The sequence below is a fragment of the Anabas testudineus genome, chromosome 10, assembly GCF_900324465.2.
Source record: "Anabas testudineus chromosome 10, fAnaTes1.2, whole genome shotgun sequence".
Taxonomy (NCBI): domain Eukaryota; kingdom Metazoa; phylum Chordata; class Actinopteri; order Anabantiformes; family Anabantidae; genus Anabas; species Anabas testudineus.
The window spans coordinates 6389816-6417154 of NC_046619.1; the positions used below are offsets into that span (position 1 = coordinate 6389816).

Genomic DNA, 27339 nt, shown 5'->3' on the forward strand with positions numbered 1-27339 from the left:
TTAATGATCAAATAAAATGTCTTGATATTGGCTAGAAGTTATGTTTACGCACGAAAATAGCGACTGTTTAGAAAGTTTCTGTTCTGTTTGTACCTTTACTGTCAGTGAACACGCATCTTAGATTAATGAAATCTGCAGCGTTGTATTTTACAGAATTAAAATCAAATGGAAAGGTTTTCGACTCTTCTACCTATTCTACTATGACATTTATTTTATGACATTTACTGATGGTTCACTGAGGATCAGTCAGTAAGGCAGTCACCCATGAACCACAGTGTCAGTGATTTGACATTCAATAAATCACTGTCGTAGCTATTGTTGTTGTTGTTGTTGTTGTTGTGTTTTATTCATTGTTTTTTATTATCCCTTAATGTAGCTTGGAGAATATGGGAAGCTAGATGAGCTAGATGAGATGTGGCTCACCTTATTTAAATATATTGCAAATTATAACCTAAAATCTATCTTTTGTTTTATCTGTAATAAATTTCACACAATTCTGTGTCTGTGATTGTAGCTGTCATTAGCGTTTCTTATTATATTATTATTATATTGTTATTTTGAAAGCATATGTTTAGGAAAAGCAGAAAGGCAGAATATAAATATTGACTGTTTGGACCATGTTTTTTACTTTAAATAATGCTTCTTGACATGTGCGTGCTTTGATACCTAGTGAGATAAGAGTGCGTCGGGAAGTCTGTGACATTTAGGCAATACTATATATAGAGTCCAGTGTATTGAGGAATACTGGGTGGCCACAGGGTCAGCTAGTAGATCAGATTAAATAAACATCAGAACGAAAGAGAGAAACACACACGCACACTCGCAAGAAAAAAAAATAATCACAGAATGTCGTAGCTCATGAGATCTTTTTATCTCGGCGTTGGTGAATCAGAAGTGTAATCGATTACTGTAGCTCTTCAAATACATAGGAGACAATGGACAAGGTGGAAGATATATGGATGGATCAAGGGTTTACAGTGGTCACTTTCTGTGGTGAACTGAATGACATTAATCTATCATCCCCTATGGTGTCTACTCTCCAGCTGATGACATGGCCTGGTTATCCCCCGGTTTCCTGAATTACACGGTTCGAGATCTGTCAGCATTTCTAAAGTGAACCCTAGAGCTGCCACCATGGTAGAAGCCTGCTGACCGCTAATCCCACAACTACGCGCTCACTCTTATTACACCTTACCAGGCTGTGTGACACACAAATACCTAACGCTGCAAGCTTGTCAGGATTATGCGGACGTGTCACAATGTAGCATGCAAATGCAAAAATAAAGCCTTGCATAGCAATCTGAAAATTAGGAGCTAGGTCAATACGCTACGACAGAGACACAGCTAAGTATGCACTTAAACATGGCTAGGTAGAAGGATGTTTAGATAGCCATTAGCTAACAACACTTTATGACTATTCAGAAGCCACTTACAGGACGCACACTTGCAGACACTTATAGCTATTAGCATCCATTAACATTCGTGTCTAATCATTTGGAATGATGTGCAAGGGAGCCTCATCTGCAGCAGCAACGGTGAGCTCAGAGAAAATTAAAATCCATCTCCAAGATGATGACAATTCTGCAGCGGTGGAGCACAGGCACAATACAGGTGTGCACATATTGCATGCATATTCAAACAACATTAGCTGCAGTGTATATCACAACCGTCACTAATGTTAGCACACGCACCAGCTGCAGAAACCAACAATCCACAGCAGGGAGACATAAAAAGCCTGCATATATGCACCAGTCCTCCGTTTTTATACCCACCACCAGCAGTGAAAATGTGACACTGCTGCCCTCTGCCTCGCCCATCTCATTTTCTATCTACAAATGTGACTAAAAGGGCCACTAACCTCTGACACACGACGTAAAAAAAAAAAAAAGACACAACAACCAGAAAAGACTGTCAGTGACCCCTCCTAAAAAGGTCAGTTGCTCCAAGGCTATAAAATCTTAAAAAGCTAAAGATAATATTCTGCCTTAGCTATGACTGTGGAGACAGCGACGAATGGCGAGAGAGGGGGAGCTGACACAGGAACCCAGCCTTAATGTAGTTTGTAATTGTAAGTGTTGGTCTTTAATAAAAGCCCAGAGTATTTGGTCAGGCTAATAGACTGGGCTCTCTAAATCCTGCCTGCCATGCATTATTCAACAGCCATTAGCTATCGCCTCATCTGAGAGGCTTTATGAGTCCCATCATCGGCTGGGACCCAGCCTAGGCACACTAGAGGTGTGAGGGGAGGGTGTGAGGACGGGATTAGCTAGGGAGAATAAGAGAGAAAGGCTGAGACGCAAATACTGGTATGGGATGGAAGAGGCGGAAGGTTAAAGACGATTCACAGGCGGAGAATAAAAAAGGAAAAGCTGACGAAAGATGGGCGTGATATGGCATAGGTGAGGGCCTCTGATATGGAAATGACTACAGGGAGATGAAGAAATGGCTGCATGAAAGCCAGAGGTCAGGTGGTAGGCACATAAAAAGGGAAGAGGTTGATGCATGGAAATGTGATGAAAAGTGACCAGTGGAAGGTGACAGAAATGGAGCGAGATGCACAGAAGTAGGCGGACGAGGCGAGCCTTTGGTCAGAGGGATGCCGGAGAGAGCAGCAGAGAATGAAAGAGAGATGCCAGGCTGAAGTGGCATTTTCTCTTGGCGAGGAACATAAATGTCAGATGCTTCCTCCCTCTCCCATCTCAACCTTTTCTTCTTTCAATTCCCCTCATTTCCCTCTCAACCTCCTCCTGCTCCTTCCACTCCACCTCCTGCCGCCCTTCTCAATCTGCCCACCTCTCCCTTACCTCTCTCCATCTCCCCAGAGTAGTGCCAGTGGTAATTTTGCTTTCAGAGACGAGAGAAGGCCATGGAACACATGGAGATGCAGGCTGCTCAGTTACCATGGTACCACTGGCCAACAGGAATGGCGCCAAGACTAGGACGTGTTTGCGCATTTGTGTGTGCATGGGTGTGTGCGGGTGTGGGCATGAGCATGCACTCATGAGTGCACCTACATGTCTGGGTAATGAGTGTTTAGCAGGCCTGCCAGATTTGTCCCAGCCACTGCTATCCCAGACTACCAGGTTCTTCTGACCCTCTGCGGCAGCCCAAGGACACACTCCTGTCTCTCTAATTAAAACACAACCCTGACACACATGCTGCACACTCACACACACCCTGCAGGTCTGCAGCTTAAAATAACCTTAAAAGGAACAAGCAGAGCCATCATCCCCTGCACTCAACACCTCTTCAAAATCCACTCAGTGTTTCCTCACCAGGCAGCTCCCAGGCAGACTCTGCCTCAATCTGCAAGAAGATGCGCAAACAACAAACAGAATCTTCAAATGCAGCCCTTGTTTATTAGAGGAGTCATCACAGGAGCTGCATTTATTATTGCATGGCTTCCATGCAACAGTACAGCTGCTGCACTGTCATTCTGAAAATAATTGGCTACAGAACTATTTGACATCACGGGAAAAAAAACCACAAAATGTTTGTGCAGAGCTGTCAGTGTGGCTGTGGTATAAGAAACATTCAGTTATTATAGAAGCTCAGTGTTAAATGTCCAATGCAGAACTTTGCTGAACATTTAGGAGTTCTTCTGTTTCACATTGCTAGATGGTTAGCACCAGCAGCACCATTCTTCCAAACCATTCTCACCACAATTAAGACTCTCGTGTGTTTGCAAATCATAATAATGCTATCTATGCCATATACTTCAGCTCACACATCAGTGTGCCTTTTGCGGGAAGAATATTACATTTAACATTAGAAGAATATGTGTGATACATACATACAATGTGTGAATACATATTGACTTGCATTTTGCTTCATGGCAACTAATATATTGCTCATCTTCTTCCCCTAAGGAGAAACAAGGAGCCATGTCCCTTGTATCTGTTTTACATGTCAAGAATGACTCGCCTGTTTCTTCTAGTAAATTTTAGGAGACACCAACAAGAAACACAAACAGATAAAATAGAAACTAAAATGAGACTGAAATGAGAATCACAACCTCATCTCTGAGCAGTAAGAGAGAACTAAAATGTTCCTCTGTATAGTACTGTGTATTTCCATACCTCAATACTAAAGGGGGTGGGGGGCTCTGTATTAAGAGCCAATACTGTATGGCTCTCAGCTGTGTATCCGGTATATTGCTTGAAGGCACTAATTGTTACACATGATGTGCAGCGGATAGACAGCCACTCCAATTCATCTCCAACAGACAATTTAGCATGTTTACATCCTCGTTAAGTGCATGAGAGACCTTGGTGGAGGAATCCCGGGGAAGCAATGGCGTCCTGTCACTGCGGGTTACTAGTGCAGCATGATTTAATGGAACTGTCTGTCAAAAGGCCGAACAGCAGCCTGTCAACCAACAAGCAGCGGTAACACACACTTACAAGCATGTGCACACAGTCAAAAAACACAATGGAGGCGGATTGTCAAAAAACCCTCTGCTCTCTCTCTCTCTCTTTTCCCCGTCTCTGTCCCTCATACACACACACACATAAACAAACACACACACACACACGCACACACACAGAGGCATACAAAATCAAAAAGCAAAAGCACATATGACCAAAAAGGTTCTGGCAAGAACTAAGACAGGCGGAGATGAACAGAGAAGCGCTCAGAGCACATTCAGAGAAATCAACGGAGAGAAAAACACACATCACCGGCAGCCCCCCTACCAAGAGAGGAGATGAGTGCCAGGAATATGCTCGCTGCATCAAGCGGCACAGGTGTTATCAGAGCAGTTTGCAGGAGATCCCGCCAAACAAAGTACTACTGTCATCTCCACAGAAGTGGCAGCGTGGAAATCAACCCAAACAAATGTAATGAATGGTTCACAAGTATTTAGCAGATTAGGTGGAAAACTGTATGCATGATGGGGGCCCAAATCCAAAGCTCATTACATGTGGCACTGCATTAGGAGCTCACACAAGCCAGTACATATTCCCCATTCCCAGGCTCAAAGCTGATTTCTATCCCCTTCTACCCAGTGAATGAGGTAGAGAGCAATCACATCAGTCAGGCATTGGGCATCTGCTATAAAAGCCTTTTCTTTATTGTATACTTCCACCATCATCCCAAACTGGCAGGACAGAGAGCTCTGATTAGCATCAAAGCCTTTGATTGCCCCACTCAACAATCAGTGCTGCTCTCCTGTATGATGCCTGCTGTGATGCATAACAGTCTGTGTGTGTGTGTGTGTGTGTGTTCGTGTGTGTGTGTGTGTGTGTGTGTGACTGCTGAGGAAGAGACAGGAAATCATGAAAAATCATGCCTCAGGTGTATCAACATTATTTTCTGCATATGTAAAAACACATGTGCATTTGCTGCTCAAGCCCACTCATGCAGTTTAGGTCTTACTGTTTCGAGATGAACCCTCTCGTAATATGCCAGCCTCTGAAGCCCCCCTTTTGATGTTGCACACTGCAGCACCATCCTCTGGTTTGGACGATTCACTCTGGCCCTGAAAATAGGCTGCTTCTTTAAAGATACCTCTCTCTGTGTCTAAATATGATTAGCTGCAGAGGACATTGTAGCTCTCTCCACAGCTAATACATTTAGTATGGATTGTCTGAGGGGTAAGGATACAGCTAGCAGAGAGATCAATATTCTAAGTCCGAGTCTGTCTGGAGAAGAGGAACCATGCTGGGAGATGGTTAACTGTTCTAAAGCAGCAAATGCTGTCTGGAAGCACTGAATGCCAGGAATCCCACGATATTGAACACTTCTTCAAAAGGTAATGCTTAATGCTCAAGCTGGGCGATGGGTTACGTTGAGTGTCTGCATCAGGCAAGGAGCTTGTTGAAGATTTGTTGTGGATATCTCTCAGGATGAGAGATTATATAAGGCAAATCTGGATGATTCCTTATAATCTATAGTGCACCACTTAAAACCAATGCCCCATTGGGCCTTGGCTCCATAGGGCAGATGTCAAAGTGGTGCTCTAAATAGAGAATGGGGGTGTCCTAGGGGAGATAGGGGGAAAGGGGCTGAGATTTAAGTGGCTTCATTTGCATGCGTGAATCCTTCACTTAAGCCCATTTGAATCGCACACACGAGCAGGCCGCAGACACAAACGGCCATGTGCACTCCCCTTACACAAATTCCCAAGCACACAAATACACACACTTAGCAAAGACACATTTTTTCCCCCCTTTTCCTAGAGTCGGAGGACATTAGCACTGCATCTATTTCTGGAGGCCCATTAAGGCCGTAAAACATTTAAGCTCCACACAGAGTGATTCCCACTGTCAGAATGACCCGTTCTTTCCCCATTTCTTCTGTTCATGTAAAAAAAAGCTGACACGAAGCTTGTGACAGAAACATGTATTTGGTGCCGCTCTTGATTCGGCTGAGTGGGCTGGCACACCGGCTGTGTGGGTGGAGTGGAAGGAAGTGGGGCTGAGAAGAGTTAGGTGGGGTGAGGGGGGGCCGCAGTTGTTCGCCCGCCAAATGGGTCCATTTTGCTGAAATGTGAAGCCTGCACTTTCCTGACACGCTATAATAAATCTATCAATTGTGTGTGACTGTGTGCATGTGTGTGTGTGTGTGTGTGTGTGTGCGCCATGCATGAAGAGGAAACTGGTGGCATCTAAACAGGAAATATCCCCTTCCCCTCAGCTCTATAGATGTGACAGTCACAGGAACAGCTAACAGCTCAGCTCACCATAACCCAGGGTGGCACATGCCTTATAATGAAAACGCATTGTACCAGTGAGGGAGTATTACACGCTCACTAGGGCACACATGTATGCAAACTCGCATGCATATGCACACACAGAGAAGCTAATGCGGGATGAATAAACAATGTTGTCGGCCTTCTATTTCACATCTATACATAAATATATCATTTGCTGTCCAATAAAAACTAAACGCATGAAAGCAGCAATTCTAGGCTACTTTAATGTGAAATGACAGGCTTCCAGGCAGCTCTCAGAAGCCAGAATAGTCTCTTTTTTCCAGGGGGAAATGATGAATGTGAGCAGAATGGTTGCTTTACTATGTAGATATAGTTCATTATCGCACACAACCTTGAACACCCCCTCAGCTTGTGTTTCACCCACCTCCCATACAGTCACACATACAGAACCAGTGGAAAAAGGATTTTGCTCCAGCAAAAGCTTTGAGTCCATTGCCAAGCAGCTACTTGTTGCTTTAATCTATTTTTTACACTATATCCATATTACATTTATATGCATTACTTTTACATGTCTATATATAATGACCTCAGAGCCTTGAAATGTTCACTTATATCTATGTATACATGTTGGCTGAATCTTTAGTTTCACTACTACATACCTGACCAGACTGTAGGTATTTGATAAGCTACGCATTTTCTGTTCTTTAGGCTATGTGCAAAGTCAATCTAAAACTAAATAAATAATAGATACTTTATTAATCCCCTTGGGGAAATGCTTGTGCACAGGCTGCCCCCTCAAGACACCAAGGGTTCAAGGTTCAGTGTCTTTGTATCTTCCCTGGCGATGCTCTTCTAGACCCCTACTCAAGCCATTAGCTTTTGCCACTTGTACGGCTTCTATGCTTTTAGTCGGGGGTGCTTCAGCATGTGGAAAGCAGCTCAATCAGACTGAGAGCAGGTGATTGACTCAGTCAGTCAAGCCCACCTCTTTGCCCTGAAAATCTCTGCATACCTCTACATTCCCCTGTTGCTTCCATCAGCAGTGAACCTACAGATGCCAGCGTCACTTAGACTGGCAGCCATAAATGTCCAAGACATAACAGAGCCAGCATTACGTTTGACAGAAAAGTTGGTATGCTTTAGGTCACGCACTGTTCCTGTTATTATTATCAGTGCTGACAAGGAAAAGTGTACGCCTACATCACAGAGCGCTTTCGTGACTTGCACTCATAGAGGAATTTTTCCTTCATTATGCAAATGTGGAGAAAACACTTCCTATCTTTATCTTTATCTTGTTGTGTTTTTAAGCCTCATTATTACAACCTCATTAATACTTTCATGGTTGCCTCTTTACTTACTCATTTGGCAGATGACTCCACCTCAGTCGAGGGCAACTCTTAATAAAGTCTGAGCCATGTGTGAGCTGTTTTGCAAATTAACTAATGTCGCAATGCTTCTCAAGAAACGTCTAGACCAAATGTCCAATTACTTCTGAACCCTTGCGAATTTGGACCTCAAGTGTCAAAATTACATCTTAATTTAATGTATGAAGCAGAAAATAAATACAATATTTACAAACTTGTTGCACTTTTGAACATAATTTCATTATGAATGAGATATCTGATCTACATAGAACATCAATACAACCAAATTAAAAGCCCAGAAATAACACTTCTGGTTTAAGACATGTAGCTGTGTCAGCTGCACAGTGTTCCTGGCATGCTCCACTGGTGACCGCTACAGAGCGCAACATCTGAGCTGAACAGCGCAGCTAGAGAGGCCTTTTAGGATTTATGGGAGCATTAAAAATTAAATAATTAAGACAATGAAGGTTTTTGTTAATGCTTGATTTGGCTGAACTTTGGATGGCCTTTGAGTCATATTCTCCATTTTGTCCCGAGCTTTTATTCTCACCGTAATTAATATCTCCAGACAGTGGGATGCAGAAGAAAGTACTCATGGCCAAGTTAAACCAGGAAGTTTATCTCTTATACAGTATATGAGTCATTACAGTATGTGTCAAGTAAACTTTTCTACCCTCTATTTATAAAGTGTTTTCTGCTATGGGCAAGGTATTATCTCTTAGGAGTTTAGTCTATTCAGTCTATGCTTATTGACCCACACCTTATTTTTTCTCATATGTTCCTACTTGGTCTCTTCTTTCAGAAAAAAAAAAGAATTGCAGTATAAAAGCTTTTGCCTGGGAAGAACTCTAGACAGTGCAGAGTACAGTACTATTTCTTGGAAATACATTTTTATACCATTCAAATGCATAACCGTGCACCCAACTGTTAGAAATTACATTTAAATCCATGTTGCATTTAGCGAAATGGAGAAAATCTAAATCTGATTTAGTGACTCCTCTCACTGACCTGACGAGCGAGTAAACCATGACAAGCCATGTGCCTCTCATTGATATAAACCTGCCGTACCGGCACCCCCCAACAGCTATCTGGAGCTGCCTGCCAAAACAAGATCCCACACTGGGTTCCCACACATAAGTTGGCTGAATTAGAACACAGTTTTCACCTTTATGCATCAAATCTTATGATAGTACACCTGTAAAAAAATGCTCTTGGCGGTGCAGACACGAACTCCTCCTGTTTACCTCCTTTTGAGTGCGTTCTGTGTTTTCATGTATTGACCGTGAAAACGAATTTCCTCTCGGAGGATAATAAAGTATCTGTCCACTTTACTGAGGTGCAGGGTTGTTCTGCCTTTGTCAATAATATTCATGTAGATGTGTTTTCTCTGCTATACTGCAGCACCAGGGATTAGTCAATATCCCACAATGCACCTCTGACCTGTGGGCAAACCTGCCTCACTCTTCCTTTCAACTTCCGATAGAGATTGATTTTCTAGCTGCTCTTGTTCATATATATATTTTTTTTTATAAATGTGGAAATTGAGGAGAAGAACTTTTTCAGTATTTTAAGTCCAGATCTTGTACAGTGAGTAAATAAGAAATTAAAAAACATTATCAAAGATGCAGCTAACTCACAATCATACAGACCCAAAAAGCATTGTAGCATCCTAAAGAGAGCCAAGAAGAAGAATCTGTTTCTGATGTTATTGTTCTCCTGATCACAAAGTACAGTGTGTAAGTGTGAAGAGTGTTACACCACGGATATATGATATGTTAGCTGCAATTGTAGGGTGAATGTGTGTGTGTGTGTGTGTGTGTGTGTGTGTACTGGTGAGAGAAGGTGGTATCTAGGTCTGTGTGATGAATCTGTTTCGGTGGCAAGCTAGGTGCTGCGAGCAGCATGCCGTCTGTTAATTCACATTCACCGCGGGTGGTTAGAGTCTGTAGCTGATGATACTGGGAGGTGTTGAGAAAAGAAGTGCGAGAGAAGAGAGACAGAGATGACAAACGAACAAAAGCTACGTGCAGGGATGATCTCTGATGTCAACCATTGGCAAAACAAATTTTTAAGAATAAGTGTAACTCCCTGACATCCACAGTTCCCTCGTGGCTGCATACTGGTAAATAATTACACAAACAAAAAAAAAAAAACTCTTGGAAATTGCACAGTGCAGTGTAAAAAAAACAGCTTAACAAAAAAAAAAAAATAAATAAATAAATAAAATCAGCTCAACCTACTGAAGTGTAAAGCTACTCTATGCTTGTATAAGTAAAATTAGCTGGAGCAGCAATCTCAGCTGGAGAGGTTTTGATCGCTGAGCTATCATGTCTTCATTAAAGTATTAACTGATGATTGCAGCACCACCAGCCAGGCTTGTTTATTTCACTAGTGATTATAGACCGTGTTGCACGCACACAATCATAATCTTCATCTGTGATAAACCTTCCCACACAGAGTTGCCTCTATGGCCATGCAAAGGCCATGAGTACATTAATCTATAGAGTTCTCTCTCCTTGATTTCCCCCTCTCTGCCTCTGGCCAAACATTAGCAGTGATCGTGCATCACCCTGCATTCATTCCACTAATGTACCATACAACTGCATATACATTTGATACATCACACAGCTCACCCGCTGGCCGCCCTCGCTCCTTCTTCATTTCCCCCCAGCCCGAGTTATCAGTGGAAATTCATTCAGCTAAGACAGTCCAGATGTAAACAGCTCTCGCATGTGCCCTGCCCACTCAAGATCACACCACAGAAAAAGGAGCAGCACTGCCCTGATGTATAGGGAGCAGGATGATGTAGTTAGTCCAAACCAAGAGGATTTATATTTAGTTACTATTTGGATCACTTTGGATCGTGCATGTAGAACTACAGCTCCAAAACTGGTTTATAGCAGCTGCCATCCCTTTGTTTTCTATCTTGTAAAGCAAAAAGAAAAGATACTGCTACATCACCCACATCGCATAAATCAGGCCTGAAAGCATAATGGTGAGGATTTGACTGAGGGCAACCAGGGGCAAGGACAGACATATGAGATATTACTCTTATTCATTCTTGCTCCCTCTGTTTCCTCCACTCTGTCTGTGTTCTGACCCATCTCTGGTGCTGACCCAAAAAGACTGGAAAAAAAGGTCTGCATGCACCTATTGTCAGCCGCATACCCCATTATCTCTGTCTCACTCTGCAGCTACGAAGGGGCTCGGCTGGCACTTCCCCGAGGTGATCATCTCTCAACACGTCTCACAGCCTATACTCATTTCTGCTCGTACCCCAAATCATACAGGGATCTTCCCTGCACAGGCGGGGTTGCAGTTGTTCCCTTTATTCCACCACAGACAGAAAAACAATGGATGGATGTACCTTAAATGTAACACCAGTTCCTCTGGGGGAGGGGGGAAGAAGGAGACGTTAAGAGTTGGTGGAGCATATCCACTTGGTCTAAAAACGCAGCTCTGTGGTACCTTGATCAGATTATAATACACCCTGAGGTTGCAGATGCACAAAAGGGGAACTGGCCTCCACTGTCAGCCACCTTCATGCCCCATGATGTGTGCTCATTTTTCTCCAAACAAAATAAAATGGACACCTCGGCCCAATCATAGTTTAGTATACCTTAACACCTAGGGTAGTAACTTCACCTAGGACACAAACCCCAAGGCTTGTTTTAGATGGTTAGTCTACACATAATAAACAGTTAAAAGTATAAAGTTAGAGCGCTGACCTAAACCATATTGGATTTAGGGCAGTTGACACTGTTCACTAAACACAGTGGTGAATAATGACCCCTTTAGCTTTTTAATTTTTAAAGTTAAAAGTAAAACTGTACTGTTAATTTGTTAGGAAACCCAATTTTAAAAAACTACTGTAACTTTCAATCACAAATCTGCCGCTGTTGTTACTTATTATTATGCTCCATGTGGAAATACTAAAGCTTGACAGGCGTAGCATAAGTAAGTAAGGGGCAAAGTTCTCCCTCTTGGAGTTGGAGAAAGTGTTGCATTACCTCAACAGGCCCGCATTAACAGCAACGGTTACAGTACATAAACACAGGCTCCTCTGAGTAAAATTCATTCATTGATGGTGTACATTAGGACCACTTCCAGAACCTCCTCATTTACTTCAATTTGATTATCTTTTATTTCCTGCCTTCCTTTTCTTAATGATTGCTTCTAATTTCTTTACCACTGTGCTCCATGCTATCACAATGATTCATGTTTGGTCAATCTGTTTGCATTTATTCCATTTAAAGCATGTTACAGTAAGTTTAATGTAAATATTTGCCTGCGTTTGCTGCTCATGCATCTCACTGTACAGTATCTAGTGTGTTTAGTGCTCCGTGTGTGTGTAATATTGGCCACAGTGCGCACTGAACGTTCTCCACCTTGGCCAGACTCACTGCACCGGCTGGTGTTGATCTGATTCAGCTAGTACACACATTGGAAAAAACATCTGTTTGGAGCAAAATGCACTCATACACAGACATGAATACAGTGCACGCATCCACACACACATAAACACACAGACACACACACACACACACTCATTCATCCCATCCACCACACATGCACACACATAAACTCTATCTGGAAATGGCATTGAGCATCTGTTTGGACAGAGCTAACACATTCAGTTTTGTGAAACACTGGCAAGAGATCTGCATTGGCCATGAGAAGCTTTTCTACTGCAGCAGGGTGACCGGGTGACCGAGCAGCTCTCCAATTGTCTGCTCGCCTCATCCACACACACATCCACACACACACACACAGACAGTCAAACACACACACGCACGCTCAAACCGCAATGCAAATTCACATCCACCCTTTCCCCATGACGCCACCACTCTCTTTTCCCAAGTCACCCATAAAATGCATATGCTTTTAGCGTCATTCTGAAGCGTTTTAAGAAGCTATTTATTTAACAGCATCATTATCTATCTGGTGTTAGGGCGATCTATCTAGCAAAGTGATTTGGTGAGCTGTTAACACCCACTACTCTGGCACAGGTGGCAGCTGTTGAGAGGACATGCAAAAACTGTGATTCTTTTTTTATTTTTTTTCTTATGTACACATTACAATCCCCGTCACTGCGTGACTGCAGAACAATAAATCTTAACCACAAGGAGAATGTGGTCAATCAAACATACCATGATGGGCACCAGCAGGCACAACACATACACAAAAAGCTAAAAATACACGCAGCCTACATGTGGCCTTGGGATGATTGTATGTATTTTAAATATGGAGGTGATGTTTTGTGCCAATCTGTCATGTCTCAGCTTTACAAATGTATCTCTGTAGGGAGCGCCAGTTTAGCATTTAGCATGTGCATACATCAAATCAATGTCACTAGACAAAAGCACCCCATTTGTATTTCTGACAGCTTGGTTGGGGCCAAGGTGTGTGAGTCTGTGCTGTGTGTTAGTGAGCATGCATGGTGTGTGCAGAGAAAGGGAGACAGTAACAGCAACAGCAACAGCAACAGCGAGGAAAATAAACAGTGAAACAGAGAAAGAAAGAAAGAGAGAGGCAGAGCGAGTAAAAGCCAAGGCCTGGAGGAGTTTTCAGTTATTTACATATACACATTCTGGTCACCCCAGATCCCTACCCTCATCAAGAGAAACCAATTAAAACTCTCATCATTTAATGTTTACCTTAATTAACCGTAACAATTAATGGCTTTCCAAAGTCCTATTGTGGCTTTTTCAATTAAAAGCTGTCTGTGACAAAGGCTCCAATCCAATCCTATAAATCATACAGACAATTCTCCAGCGAGCAGCAGAAGTCCATCCCAGGGCAGAGTGAATGAGTGAGATAGGCTCATAGATCACTGTTGTTGTTGGGTTTTTTTTTTTTTTCTAGTTGTTTTCATTTTGGTTTATGCTTCAACTCATACCTCACTTTAAAAGATGTGGACAGTTTGTACTGTACACCGAGCATTTTCGTGTCCGTTTGTTCGTGTGTGTGTGTGTGTGTGTGTGCATGCGCGCGCGCGGGCACATGATCCCGTGCGTGCGTAGGTGTGCGGCCATCCAAACAGCAGCACTCGTACTGGTCAGCAGATTGTTGGGTGAGACCCAGTGGACCATTAGCTGTCCGTAGCTGCCAGGGCTGAGAGCTGATAATGACAGGTGGTGTACACACCCTGGAGGTCTGACAGACTCAGGGCACCGTGCCATGTAACAACAGCCTTTACTACTGGCACCGCGGCTATGATGGCAGCCTTTAACACTGGCACTGTCGCAGCTATTGCGGAAGTATCCCTGGCAGTATCATGACGGCTGCGATGGAGGAGCAGCCATTACTACAAGCAGTTAGACTAAAATGGCAGCAATTGCTAATGCCGGGGAAACCACTACACTGTCATTACTATCACTGACATTCTCTTGGCAAATGCATTCAAATCCCTACGCAGGCTCCGATGACAATTTTGATTATAAGATTAACAATGAACCTGTAGGTTTGTTATTGAGATGAGCTTCCTTTCTTTTTCTTTTCTTTTTTTTACTACACAAGCCTGCTCAGCGACAGGTCCCATTCACGCTCACTGAGGATGTTATTGTGCAGGATATAAAGGTCTTGATTTGCTTACTTTTCTTTTCCCTTTTTCCATCATTGTTCAGTTAGGCTTTCTAGTTGCCCATTCACAGGAGCCAGCGTCTTTTCTCTGTCGCTGCTCGGGGACACTTCAGGTAAACAAAAAAAGCGGACGTTTCTATTGTGAAAAAAATTTAATTTCCTCTTTCCCCTTTATGACAACCATTTCCTCGCCAATCCAGCTGTGTTGTAGCTGCTTTTTTTTTTTTTTTTTTTTTTTACCACCACCCCTCCTAAATACACACCCCTCTGACCCCTCACACACACTCCGAAACACAAAACACAGCGAGAGCACATGTGGGCATTTTTTGCGTGTAAGTCCATAAAGGCACCTCTGTGTCCTCCGCCCCCTCTCAGCCTCTCTCCCCCAGTGCAGAACACTCTGATTTTCACTAATCTCTCAGTACACTCTCAGGGCTATTGTTCCTTTCTGTTGTGAGCTTATTCATGTGCCACTCACCATGCTCTCTGCTCATTTTAATACTCCAACAGCGCTGGGAGCCAAAAACAGTTTTAAGCCCGGTTATTTGGCTATTTATTAAAACAAAAACTGCTTGCCTCTCACCTCCTCTGCTGTGTAGGTGATCGTGGAATTGTGTGGGATGTGACCGCTTATTAAAATGGCAAGTAGCGGCTGGACTCTGTGATGTTTCCATCGCACAGTTTATGTATACAGACAGCCTGTAGGCAGCCAGTGGACAGCATGAGATGAAAGCTTTGTACGGCTGATGTTCTGATTTGATGACTGTTGCCATGGCAGCGGGATGAGAATGAAGGAGGGTTATAAGCATCCACGGAGAGAGAGAGAGACAGAAATTTATCTTTCTCTCTCTAGTTCTCTTCTTCCCTGACACACACACATGAACACACATCCCTAACCCCCCATTAACCAGCAGTACAGTCCAGTAGGTCTTCCTTTGGATCAGTGAGCTATAAAGGTCCATCATTAGGACAACTGGGTGGGGTCCAACATTCTGACAGCTTGTCAAGAACACAACCCTGCATGGCTAACTATGTGATGAGACGGCTATTAAAGAAGAAGAAACCACACCACTGCACTGTTGCTATAATAAGGAACCTGGTGGATTCATGGGAGCTCTTCAGCCTCTCCTGGACGGCTGAATGGGCGGTTCAATAAAAACGGTTTCTGGCTCCAGCGGACGTGTTTATAGCGTTTCCTCTGGCCAAGCACAGCACCAGGGTTAAGTTGATCATCTCTCACTCTGGTAAAATAGCCAGGGGAGTCCGTGTACCACTAGATCAACTCTACAACTTAAAGACCCTAAACGTTACAGCTCAGATGATCGATATGGCACTGAGCAATGTTCTTTACGAGCTAATAGACAAATCCATTCCTGCGAAACCCCTTGGGCCTTGGGAAGGCAGGAAGGGAGTTAGAGTATGCGACTGTTTGCCTGGTGTTACCACTTAGACCTCTGCCTGCACGCACACACAAACACACCAGGGAGATTTTGAGGAGACACTAGGATGCGCCGTGTGCATTTGTGCATGTCCATATGTGTGGTTGTTTTGGCACATGTGCAGATGACTCTATCGCTGGGGGTATTGTAGTTTCTTGATTCTGTTATCACGGCTGCAGAGCTGCCAAAGGAGGATTTGTGTCTTCCAACATCAGAAGGAAGAAAAACACATAAAACACATTTAATTCGCATTGCTTAAATGCTCTTATGTGACAGAGAGCTTACATGAAACATTTGTTATTCCCTCACTATCTAATTAAAAGTCCAGATTGCCTAATAAATGTCAGTATTGCATCATAAAGCAGAGGAATCCTGAAAATCTGATTCCCGTCTGAAATCCAATTCTGTGTAACACCTGTTGCTATTTCACCAGGTTCCATCAGTCCATTTAAAAGCTATTTCAAACGTAGCTACAACACATACGAAATGATTCATTAGAATGAGCGGAAAAGTTAAACCTCGCCAGGATTTTCTCCCTTATATCCCGCTCAATGTCTTCACCTGCCAGTGCGCCAGTCTGTCTTCCCATCTCCTCCGTTCCCTCCCTTTTGTCTTCCGCGCCGCCGTATGCTTGCTCATTAAACCGTAAGGTCAGTTTGTCACTCTGCTCTCCCACCTTTTGTCTCCGCACTCTTGCTAACCTTCTGCAGCACTTACTTGAACACAGCTTGACCAAACTTGACCGCGAAAACTTTGGCACATCATTACAAAAAATAATGGGCTGTGTTTATAAAGGATATGAGGCCTTTCTTTGACATTGTGCAGTCCCCTGGGCTCTTGAACAACCTAGTTTATAGCCGGCATGTTACATTTATGTTTAAGGTAACATTCATGCTTGTCTTATTTCAAGGCAAGGACAACAGGTACACTATGAAAAAAATACATAATGACTTTATTTGAAGGACTAATGGCAGCAATCTATTTGGGGTAATATGGCTCATTTAATATTGGTAGTATAAACCTTGCAGGCAACTACTCGATTACAGAGTAACATTTGCACCCATGCAGGGTAGAGAACATTTATTTTGATTATCTTTCATTTATTGAACATTTTTTTCTTTATATTATTACAAATAAAGGGTGAACAGCTTTTTGTGAAGGGTTCACAATGCTTTTTTAGCCTGACCTGAAGTGTTTTTAATTCATAATTTATGTTTAAAATGAAAAAAAAAAAGCCAATTTTAAGATTTGAGAAGCAATAACTAGTACTTGTTTGGCAATTTTCCCATCCATCTCAGACAATTTCACATTGGAAAAATGCGTGTTTTACACAAAAACACAGAAATTAATGCTCAGACAAAAATTTTTGCCTTAGACATGAATGTGCTCAAATTGAATTCAAGAGGCACAAGCTGCCAATTTCAAATAAATGAACAAAGAGGAACTTGCATTTGTGGTGAAACTACTTTGTCTCCATTGAGTCTTAGATCATATGATCTTTAATATTCATTTTGCAAGATCCTGCTTTGAATTATTCGTGTAGTATCATCCCGCTAAATAGAGCCTGAAGATGATACCAAATGGAAGCTGCACACTAATGTATATCTTGATTTGCTTATAGTTGTTGTGTATCATGTTATGTGTGTTTGAATCCGTGTAGCAGTAATACAGTAATGTCCCTGCTTCGCCAGGCCGACAGATGTGGGCTAGCATGGCTCGATACATGGGATTACATCCATTCTGAAACATGTTTTTTCAGTCCTCCTGCTTTTATAAGGCTTGATTGCTAACTCTCTGTTTGAGGCAATTTGAAAATCCATTTTCTTCAAACCATTATCTGCAGTGTATGGAGGAAATTGAACATTCAAACCTTTCTAGTATATTAATTTAACACTGTGATCAGACAGTTATAAGGCAGTTGTCAAGTTTTTAAAAAGTAATGGGCGTCCTGCGGCCAATCAGAATCAAGTGCTTACTCAGCCCGTGGTAATTACACAGATATTTGCATTTTAGCACAAAAGTTATCTACCATAATGAGTGATAGAGCCTTTCATTGGGCTGCTGTTTGCAGGTGCCTTAGAACCCTTTCTGCTCGAAGGATGATGGTATGAAAAGTGCAGTGATGTAAAACCAGGAGGCTGTCTGCTACATGCCAGTGTGTCAATCACGAAAGTGGAAGAAAAAAAGATAAGCTAAAGAAGACAGACAATAGGCTGGAGTAAATCTGCAACTGATTAAACTAATGAAAAAGTGGTCAATTAATTAGCATCTCATTATAGGACAGAGTTGTAACCCAGATAATTTAGCTAATATAGTTTTTTTTTATTATTATTATTATTATTATTTCACACTGCAGTAATTTAGAAGATTGACACCAAATCCAGCTGCTCTGTCATCAGCCACACTCTAAACATTTACATAGTGCTTCCACATAAAAAATGAGAAGCAACATAAATAGGTCAGTAGTTCAATATTTTTTTTATATTAAGCACTGCAATTACCAACAGACTATTAGCCTTTATTAACTTATTATTATTATTATTTTGCATGAAATATAAAAAAAACAGTGATGTAAAAACTGACTGTGATCAGTGTGAGCAGAAGGGCCGCTACCTAATGACCTAATGATCGCTTATCCCCATTACTTATCTGGGAAACGGCTTCTTTGGGAAATATAAACCTGAATAGGTAATGTACAAACAAGTGTAGTTCCACTGGAGGTTTCTTCTGTTGCCTTTTTCTTGCTCCAGGGGGATCTGTTGGGTTCTCTATATAATTCTATGGTTGTATATCTTTTCTATATATAGTAGGTCTGTAAGGTCATAAACCTTACAGACTTATGTAGAATCCATCAAAAGTGCCTCAACACGACTTTTCCTGTGATTCAGTGCTATGCAAATGAACTGAATTGCACTGAATCGTTTTTTATATTGTTATATTACTTTCCAAATGAGAAGTATTATTTTATTTCAATTAATTTAATACAGTAGTTTGTATATTGTACTGTGGTATATGTAGGGACTTTGGGACTATTCACTATGAAACAAGCCTCACTGCCCAACTTTACTGCCCAGCATTACTTAAGTTCTCTGCATAACGTCTGCACCTGGTTCCAGAAGCTGGTTTGGAAATTGCATGTTTCCAATAACACTTATGAGTTTTCATATACTTTTGAGTGTTTGTTTGTGTGTGTGTGTGTGTGTGTGTGTGTGAATCAGCAGTAAACTCTAGCTGAACTACACTTTGTCTTTCTACTGCCAATCTCCTCTGTTCTAACAGTGCACTGACGACAATTTGGGGTGTTGATGTTTTCCTGAGTTTGTCAGCAGGTCTGACTGGTGCTCAAGAAAGCCTACAGCTTTCCACAAGGGAGGTATCACAGTTGGACAAGCACCCACGCCACCCCGTCACACACACACACACACACACACACACACACACAAATACACCTACACAAACCCAAAAGGGAATGCAGACAGACATCTGTACAAACGTGGCTTCACTCACACAAGCTGCATCTCTTTATTCTTCACTCTTTCTTAATCTGTCGTTCCCTCTTTCTATTTTTCTCACACCCAAATCCACACATACATACACACTGACTAAATTGACTTGTCAGCTTCAATCAGACCAGGAACAAAAGAATTCCTGCCAGTTTGAAGCTGACATTATTAATGGGTTTGGGAGGGGGCGAGCTCTGAAGACAAAGGGAGTGCAAGGTCGGACCGACTTAAAATGCACTTTCATTTTGGCAGGGATGTTAGCGTTTTGATTCCAGCCCCTTTACGCCAACATCTTTTTGCGAGTGGCTCTAACTTTCATTATCGCTGGGAACAGAGGGGTGTGTGAGACTTTGTTGTGCTGATGGAGAGAAATGTGACATCCATAATGCATTTCCTATTAGAGGATGCCACGCATGGACACACCTGGCCACGTGTCAGAGAGAGATGGACAGGAAGGAGGATGAGAATAAATGGGGAGCCGGTGAGGGAAGAGGAGAAAAGGGTTGCCAAGTAAAAGATACTAGTGCAAGAAAGAAAAAAAAAAACACAGAGGAAAGGAGTAAAGTGTGAGTGAGAGGAAGAATGTGCTCTTGAGAGAGATTGTGTCAAGTTTGGAGAGCTAGAGGACATACTGTACAGCTCTTCGTGTGACATATGAAATCCACACATAAACCAGCTTTCCTGGTGCATTGTAGCAGTAAAGCCAAATGCTTTGAACATTTAAATCCCTTCCTCTCACTTCTGTGACTTCATCCATCCTCATTTGCTTCTGTCTCCTCTGTTGCATGCCCATCTGCCCCCCCCCCCCCCCTTTTTGCAGCTTTCATTCTGACCCTGGATAAAGATGGAGTCCCTCATCTCAAATGGTAATAACTTTGGTCCATATGCACACAGCCATCACAAATTGATTACCGTGTAATGCTGCGAGCACTCCCACTCTCTCACGCTCGCTCTTTCTCCTTTTCCATCGTGCCATTTAGCGCGAGGCCGACTCCATGTCCAATCTGGCTGTCATTAAACAGCACCCTTGGGTCTATTCCCAAACATAAACAGGCACACCCTAAACCCTTCTTTGCATTATCCGTCTCTTCTCTACTGTCTTAAGTCTTCTCCTTTTCCCACCATCTTTGTCTCACTCTAACTCAAAACCAGTTTCTCCTTCACCTGTTTTACCCTCAACCGCTCATTCCCTTTTATTCTCATTCTAATTATACCATTACATTACCATTTCTATTCTCTCATTAGCATTTTCGCTCTCCATGTCTCTTACTCTTCCCCTGTCTAATTCTCTTTTTTCTGTCTCTCTCTTTTGCGTTCACACTTCCTTTTCTCAGCCACTGAATACGTTCCACCTTTTTTGCGGCACATAAACAGACAGTGCCCTTGGGGACGGGTTGGAGAGCTCTGTCTTTGTTTGTGTGCACCTCTAACTAACTCTCCATCTGCAGGGAGCCCAGCCAAGCCCAGCAGTGCAAGACAGATAGCTGGCACCATCCCAGACTCTTCTCTAGTTGGCCCCATATCTTCACCCCCGCCTCTCAACTTCTCCTTCCTTCCAGGCTATAGTCATCCCACAGAGGCAGTTGTTAGCTGCCCTCAGGCAGCCAGTCAGGTTCTGTGAATGCCCGACCCCTACAATTCCTTTTCTTCCAAGCCTTAAACCAAAATCTGCCTCAACCTGAGGTAGATATTCAGTCATTTCCAAGCCATATGCTGTGGATGTTCATCACCAGACTTTCCTCAAGCTCCATCCCCAGTCCACCTCAGGTTCACCTTTAATATGAGCTCACTTCAGAGACTAAATAACCAATAGCACATTTCTGTATTTAGTCACATCAAAGAGCCTTCAAAGAGAGAGGAACTTAAGCATTAGCATTAGTTCAGAAACTGAGTTTCAATCACATAATTGCCCAAGGCTGTGACTTGAAAAGAGTTATGTTTTATGCAATTTTTCTTTGCATTCATTGGAAATACATTTCTCCTCTTTCCAAGTAGAAACTGTGAGGATGCAAAGTGAAATACTGTAAAGGAGAAAATACACAAGTAGCCTGACAGAACATGCACAAAATCAAAGGTGCACTACATCATCTTGGAGGAAGAAATTCTCCTCTGGGCATTTTTCATAGTAATCCCAGCGTAGTGTAGTCGGAAGAGAGGTTGTTTCACTCACCATTGTCAGGCTCAGATTTCCTGTCGTGTTCGGTGTCAGTGAGAGAAAGGGCGGAGTTGGCGCGGCTCGTGAGGCAGGAGCTCTGCTCTGACTTGAGGCCGCGCATCCACATGTGCTGCAGACCATGAGCTGGAGAGGGGTCCACCTCCGGCTCCGTGTCCACATCTGAACCCACGCCCAGGGAGTAGCCACGGCTGTGGACATGGGCAGCTGGTCCAGAGCACAATGCTTCCTCCTCCTCCTCCTGATGCTGCTGCTGTTGCTGTTGGTGAACATGGTAGTCTGGGCTCCTCATCTGCCCAGCCTTACAGAAGTCTAAATCTACAGCAGGACGGAGAGACACACACATCAACATCATATAGGTGTAAAGTCACAAAGCCTCAAACACAGGCATGTGTTTTTATTTGCTTTACCAACTAAGCTGACCAGGTGTTAGTTCGACGGAGGCATTTACAAGCCAAACACAGAACATCTCCCAAATTATGTCAAGAGACGCGCTGTTATTTGAGCAAGCATTTATTAAAAGTATTGCAGCAGAAGTCCAAACCAAAATGCCACCCTCGGTTTTTCTTAACCATTTGCAGTGAAGCTATATCCTGTTCAGACTGCCTGATGTGTGTTATTGAGCTTGAGATGTATTGAACTGCTGCTCAAACAGAGCACTGATCTCATCTATATTCTCCTTGGTGGGGTGAAGAGATCAGATAAAGATCAAACCTTATTAATATTGACTCAGACTGAGGGAAAAATTGAGCCTCATATGCTTTCAGGTATTAGAACGCCCTCCAATCCCAAGCATCAACCTGTTATCTGAGAACATCAGATATACTGTGTTAGTCCTCTGGTTACACTTCAATTCAATTCAATTCAATTGAGCTCTACTTTCTTTTTTTTTCCTGCAGAGGCAGTTGAGTAAATTTTCTTCCTTACCACCTGAGTTTGCTGTTTAGAATGTGTAAGTGGAAGTGATGGAACTGATGTAATTTTAAAGAAATAAAGGCATAAATTGAAATCTATACAGATACCTATGTATCCAGATACCGTATAGACTCTGCTGAATACAAAAGACCGAAAAGAAAGACTTCCTCTCCCTCTCACTTAGTGCAGTTAATATGTGTGTTAGGTCAGGTCGTCTGAACACAAACCACAGTGTTTCAATAAAAGCCACAGTCCTGTTGACCACTCCATTGACCAGCAGTGTGTCCTGCTGTGCCTGTTTGATGGGGTCAAGACCAACCGTGGCTCACACACTGTTCTCCTGGAATTAAACCGGTACAAGATTGGTCACCACTACACACTTCTGTTTAGCTCAAATTGGCTGCAAGAGGGCAGTTCAGGAGCAAATAGGCTATTTCCCCACAGCAACAAACATGGATCGACTGTAAACTGAAAAGTCGTCTAACCATTTTGTTTTGAAATGTTTAATACAAGAAGCGATCTTAGCAGGTGATTAGGAGAGAAATCATGTTTTTGAATAACATCCCATTTCCTGGCAGTACAGTTGGCCACTTCTGACTCACTTCAGCGAGAAAAAAAAACAGAAGAAGAAGAAAAAAAACAGCCTATTTATATATTTGACACTACTTTCAACCAGTGTTGTAAGTACTTGTCAAAGCAGAAATCAGAATATCTGTCAAAACAGTTGGGGTTATAATTTCACTGTAATGCAGCCGTGGATGTAAACACGACTAAATTCTGTTTACCCAAGGGTGTAATTACCACTCCTGATGGCTCAATTACCAACTGGGCAAAACCCCAGACGTACTGTGACCCTTAAACTGTGTGTCAAATAGTTTGTACTACATTATTTGAATTGTTTGGTAAAATATACAACTGAAGCAAACATTTCTACAGATAAGGACATCAATTCTTCCATATTATTGAGTATTAAGGCGTTCAAGTGTGTCGAAGACGATTTTGTACACATAATGTCGAAATGGCAGCTCGTCATTATTGTCCCAGAGTTTTGTCTGTCAGGCTAAAACCATCACTATCTACCGCTCACTCCGCCTAAACGTAGCCTCTGCTGCAGACTGTGAATCATCTCTGCAAACTAGATTTTTATCCCACCCACCAACATACACACACACACACACCTGGAAATAAACCTCTGCCCTTGTGTTTACCCTCATGTTGTCATTTATTTAATAGGAATGTACTTTATTTATTAGGTAGTAACAGGTCCATAAGTGCTCAAGTGATTCCGCGCAGATTGTTGTAAGACTGTTACTTGTGAATAATTCAAACATGTATACTGTAACTCATTTCTAGCTTTGTAAACAAAATGCTGAAAAGTGTAAATGAATTCATCTGAGTTAATTAGCAGGCAAACAAGCTATGGATGTAGCTGTGAATCTATCTATCAGGGGGGAAATGCAGAGCAGAGAAATTAGGTAGGCTTGAATGGACAGAGAGGAATTTGTAATATTAGGGAAAATAAACAGCTAGGTGAAGAGGAGGAAGGAAACGAGGGGAGGAGAGGGCAAGATGCAGCAGTTAAAAAGATGAAGGAAAATATGAAGAACATGGGTGGGGAATTAGGGGAGAAATGAATTGGCTGATCTTTGTCAGGAACGCTGTAATCCATTAAAAACGTCACTGGAGGCAACGTCCCCCCTTAACAGTTGGTTACTTAGGTAGGGTATACTATATATAACTCACTTGCCCAGAGATGAACAGATGTGCTTTGCAGAACCGGCTGCCACTGACATTTCAAAGGCTGCTTTGGGGGGTCTTTTACACCTTACCATATGACACTGAAGGCAGGGGAAGTTGTTTGTTACGGGAACAGAAATACTGGGTAACTGTTGAAAATGGCAAGTGCTCTGTGACACCACCAAGTTGTGGAAGACATCACAGCAACATGATGAAGACTAATGGTCGTCGATGGGTTGGTGCATAGCGAACAATACAAAATCCATAGCAGGTGGCATTCAAACCATGAAATCCCCAGAGGGGCCTGCTCGTGAGGAGTTGTAACTGTTATGAATGACTAATGTTGCTTGTTAGCATTGTGGCTAAGTGTTGCAGAGTTGCAGGAGGTTGAGTTGCGGAGAGAGTATATATTGATTACCGTGAACCATGCACAGAGGCCTGCTCCTGATGAAGTGCGGCTTCTCTCTTAACACCACACATGACCTGCATAAAGGCCATCCATCACAACACACGCTGGCCCATTTCTCCTCCTGTCTCCAGCAGGGGAGAGTTTTTCGGTGTGTATGTGTCAATGTGCATCTGTACATGTGCCTATGTCTGCCTGTGTCTGTATCTGTGAGTGTAAGTGTGTAATGAAGGGTGGTGTTCCACCCCAGGTGAGGCCAGAGAGGTTTGGGGTTGACCTAGTTTAGCTGTGGGAGAGAAATATCACCTCCGTGGAGAAGAGGTAATTGCCTGCCTCTGACTGTCCTTCTGGCTCATTGTGGGCTGTAATAGGTAATTCACATAGGCCCTTTTAAAGACCTCTGTGTGTGTGTGTGTGTGTGTGTGTGTGTGTGTGCATTTATGTGTGTGTCTGCTTATGTATATGTCTATCTTTGTCAGGCCAGTATCTATTTGCCCCCACATACATCTGTGCAACTGTGAGTATATTTTTATTAGGTAACTACATCCAGCCTGAGCTTGCCCTGAGTGTCGTACCTGGCTGGGGTTGGCTGTAGTTACTCTGTCTTTCCCGGTGTGAACCAAGGGTGAGGCGCAGCTCATGTGTGTAGTCGGGCAGGGTTTCACGCGAAGTGTAGGAGCGGTGGTGGGCGCGGCCGTCCTCACTCTCATCAGACGAGCTGGTGTAGGACATCTCCATTTCATGGCGCCCCTTAGACAACGGCTGGTATGGTTTACTGTCCATCTCCTCCATGGCTTAAAGGGCTCCACTTAGTCACTCAGCACGGCCACAGCACAGAGCACAGAGTCTGGAAGCAGGGAGAGCAGGGAGAAGGTAGTGAGGACAGCAGGGAGGAAGAAGGATGGGCCATTGGAGGAAAATGAAAGGAAACAGGATTGAACAGAGAGGGGAGAGAAGAAAAATAGCACAAGAAGTCTGTTATTGAACACAGTGGAACAATATTGCAACATCTGCTCATTCCAATTACGGCGGCCATTCATAAACACTATTTGGCTTCTTTCATATTTCACACCAAAGGTTAGTTCCAAATCAATAAACTCAGAAGGGACCGTGATGGTGGCCATTATGTCTGGATGCGTTTGGAGAAAAATTGGCCAAAATCAAGCACGGCTCTCTGTTCTGTCAGATGTGGTTTCTGTTTCTTCTAGCTACTGTACGCTTTATCTCTCTGTTATAGACAACCGTTTATGAGTTGCAGATAAATCAACAAATTTGTAGCTGTGCCTCACGTCTGTCACTCTCATTAAACACTGAGACTCGCAAGATTCGAAAGTAATCATGAAACAGTATTAGACACCAGTCTTTACAGTGTCATTGCCCTACTAAATTAAGTAATGATAAATCAAGTCTTTTCAGCTCCAGTCAGCTCAGATTCTCTTGTTCTTCTCTCAACCACATCAAAATCTACTTCTGATAACGTCCGATGTGATATGCTTATGCCATCGCCAACTAATGATTGATTGGGACAGCGATTACGGCACAGAAGAAGTGATTAGAAAATACTTCATTCATATTAGTTCTCTTTCTCAGTGCCCTGCCCGAGGCCTTTCCAGCCTATTTCCTGCAGATATAAAGCTTCTAAATGGAGCTTGAGAGGGTCATTGCTCATAGAGACAAAGTGCTATGGTATTGACCTCTTCAGGGAGTCCTGTAGTCCATATATCAAAGCCATTAGAGCGTGCCTGCTCAATACCTCAGAGATCTGCAGCACAGGGTGATCACCACTAGTCTGATACAAGTTTACAGCTGACCTTTCTACTACTGCAGTAATGCTTTTATTCCACCTGAAAGACTCCTTCCTCTGGCCTCGCACTCACCCTCCTCATTCCCCACATGCATGCACACGGGCCGAGCAGTTTGCATGCACACACGGAGACCACCCGCTGACCCCTGACAGGAAGCAGTCAAAAAGTGGGCCAGGCTGCTCGCACATTCACTTCACTCACACCCTCAACCCCCTGCAGACGTTACAATAGCGCAGATGAGCTGTAAAAGCTGTCTCTGCTTCCATGCATCGCTTGTGTTTTTTTTTTTTCTCTGTTCATGATAACGCAAAGCACAACAATCCCTTTAAAGTAGATCATCACATTTTGCCTTCAATTATCTTCACATTACTGTAGCATACTTTAAGCTCTGTCTACTCACACACACACACACACACACACACACACACACACACACACACACACTTGTGGTTCCCTGCAATCATGATGCCTTTCATTGTGATTGGCAGGAGTTATTGCAAGGAATCAAAGCCCGCTATTATCTCAGCTGCCCTGTCAGAGTGGGATTGACTGGTGTCACCTTCTTTCTGGTACGGCGAGGAGCGAGTATACATTACCCTGTGAGCTCTGAGCTTGCTGCAGGCGCTGACTGCTGTCTGTCTCTACAGAGACTCTCTGTTCTGTTTTATGTCTGTCACACACTTACACGCAGAAATAAAAGCATGCAATCGTGCACATGGGAGCCCCATCTTGTTCCCCCATCATGTGTGCGCACATACAC

General features: G+C 43.0%; 1 protein-coding gene across 1 annotated transcript in view; it reads right to left on the minus strand.

Annotated features, from left to right (window-relative positions):
- tenm1 (teneurin transmembrane protein 1) overlaps nucleotides 1–27339 on the minus strand; it is a 148856-nt gene that overhangs the window by 110238 nt on the left and 11279 nt on the right. Inside the window, exons 2-3 of the mRNA XM_026357422.1 lie at nucleotides 25350–25621; nucleotides 21714–22034 (exon numbers count right to left, since the gene is read on the minus strand). Coding sequence (XP_026213207.1) covers nucleotides 21714–22034; nucleotides 25350–25566 — 538 coding nt within the window. The 5' untranslated portion in view covers nucleotides 25567–25621. The remainder of the gene's footprint in view (nucleotides 1–21713; nucleotides 22035–25349; nucleotides 25622–27339) is intronic.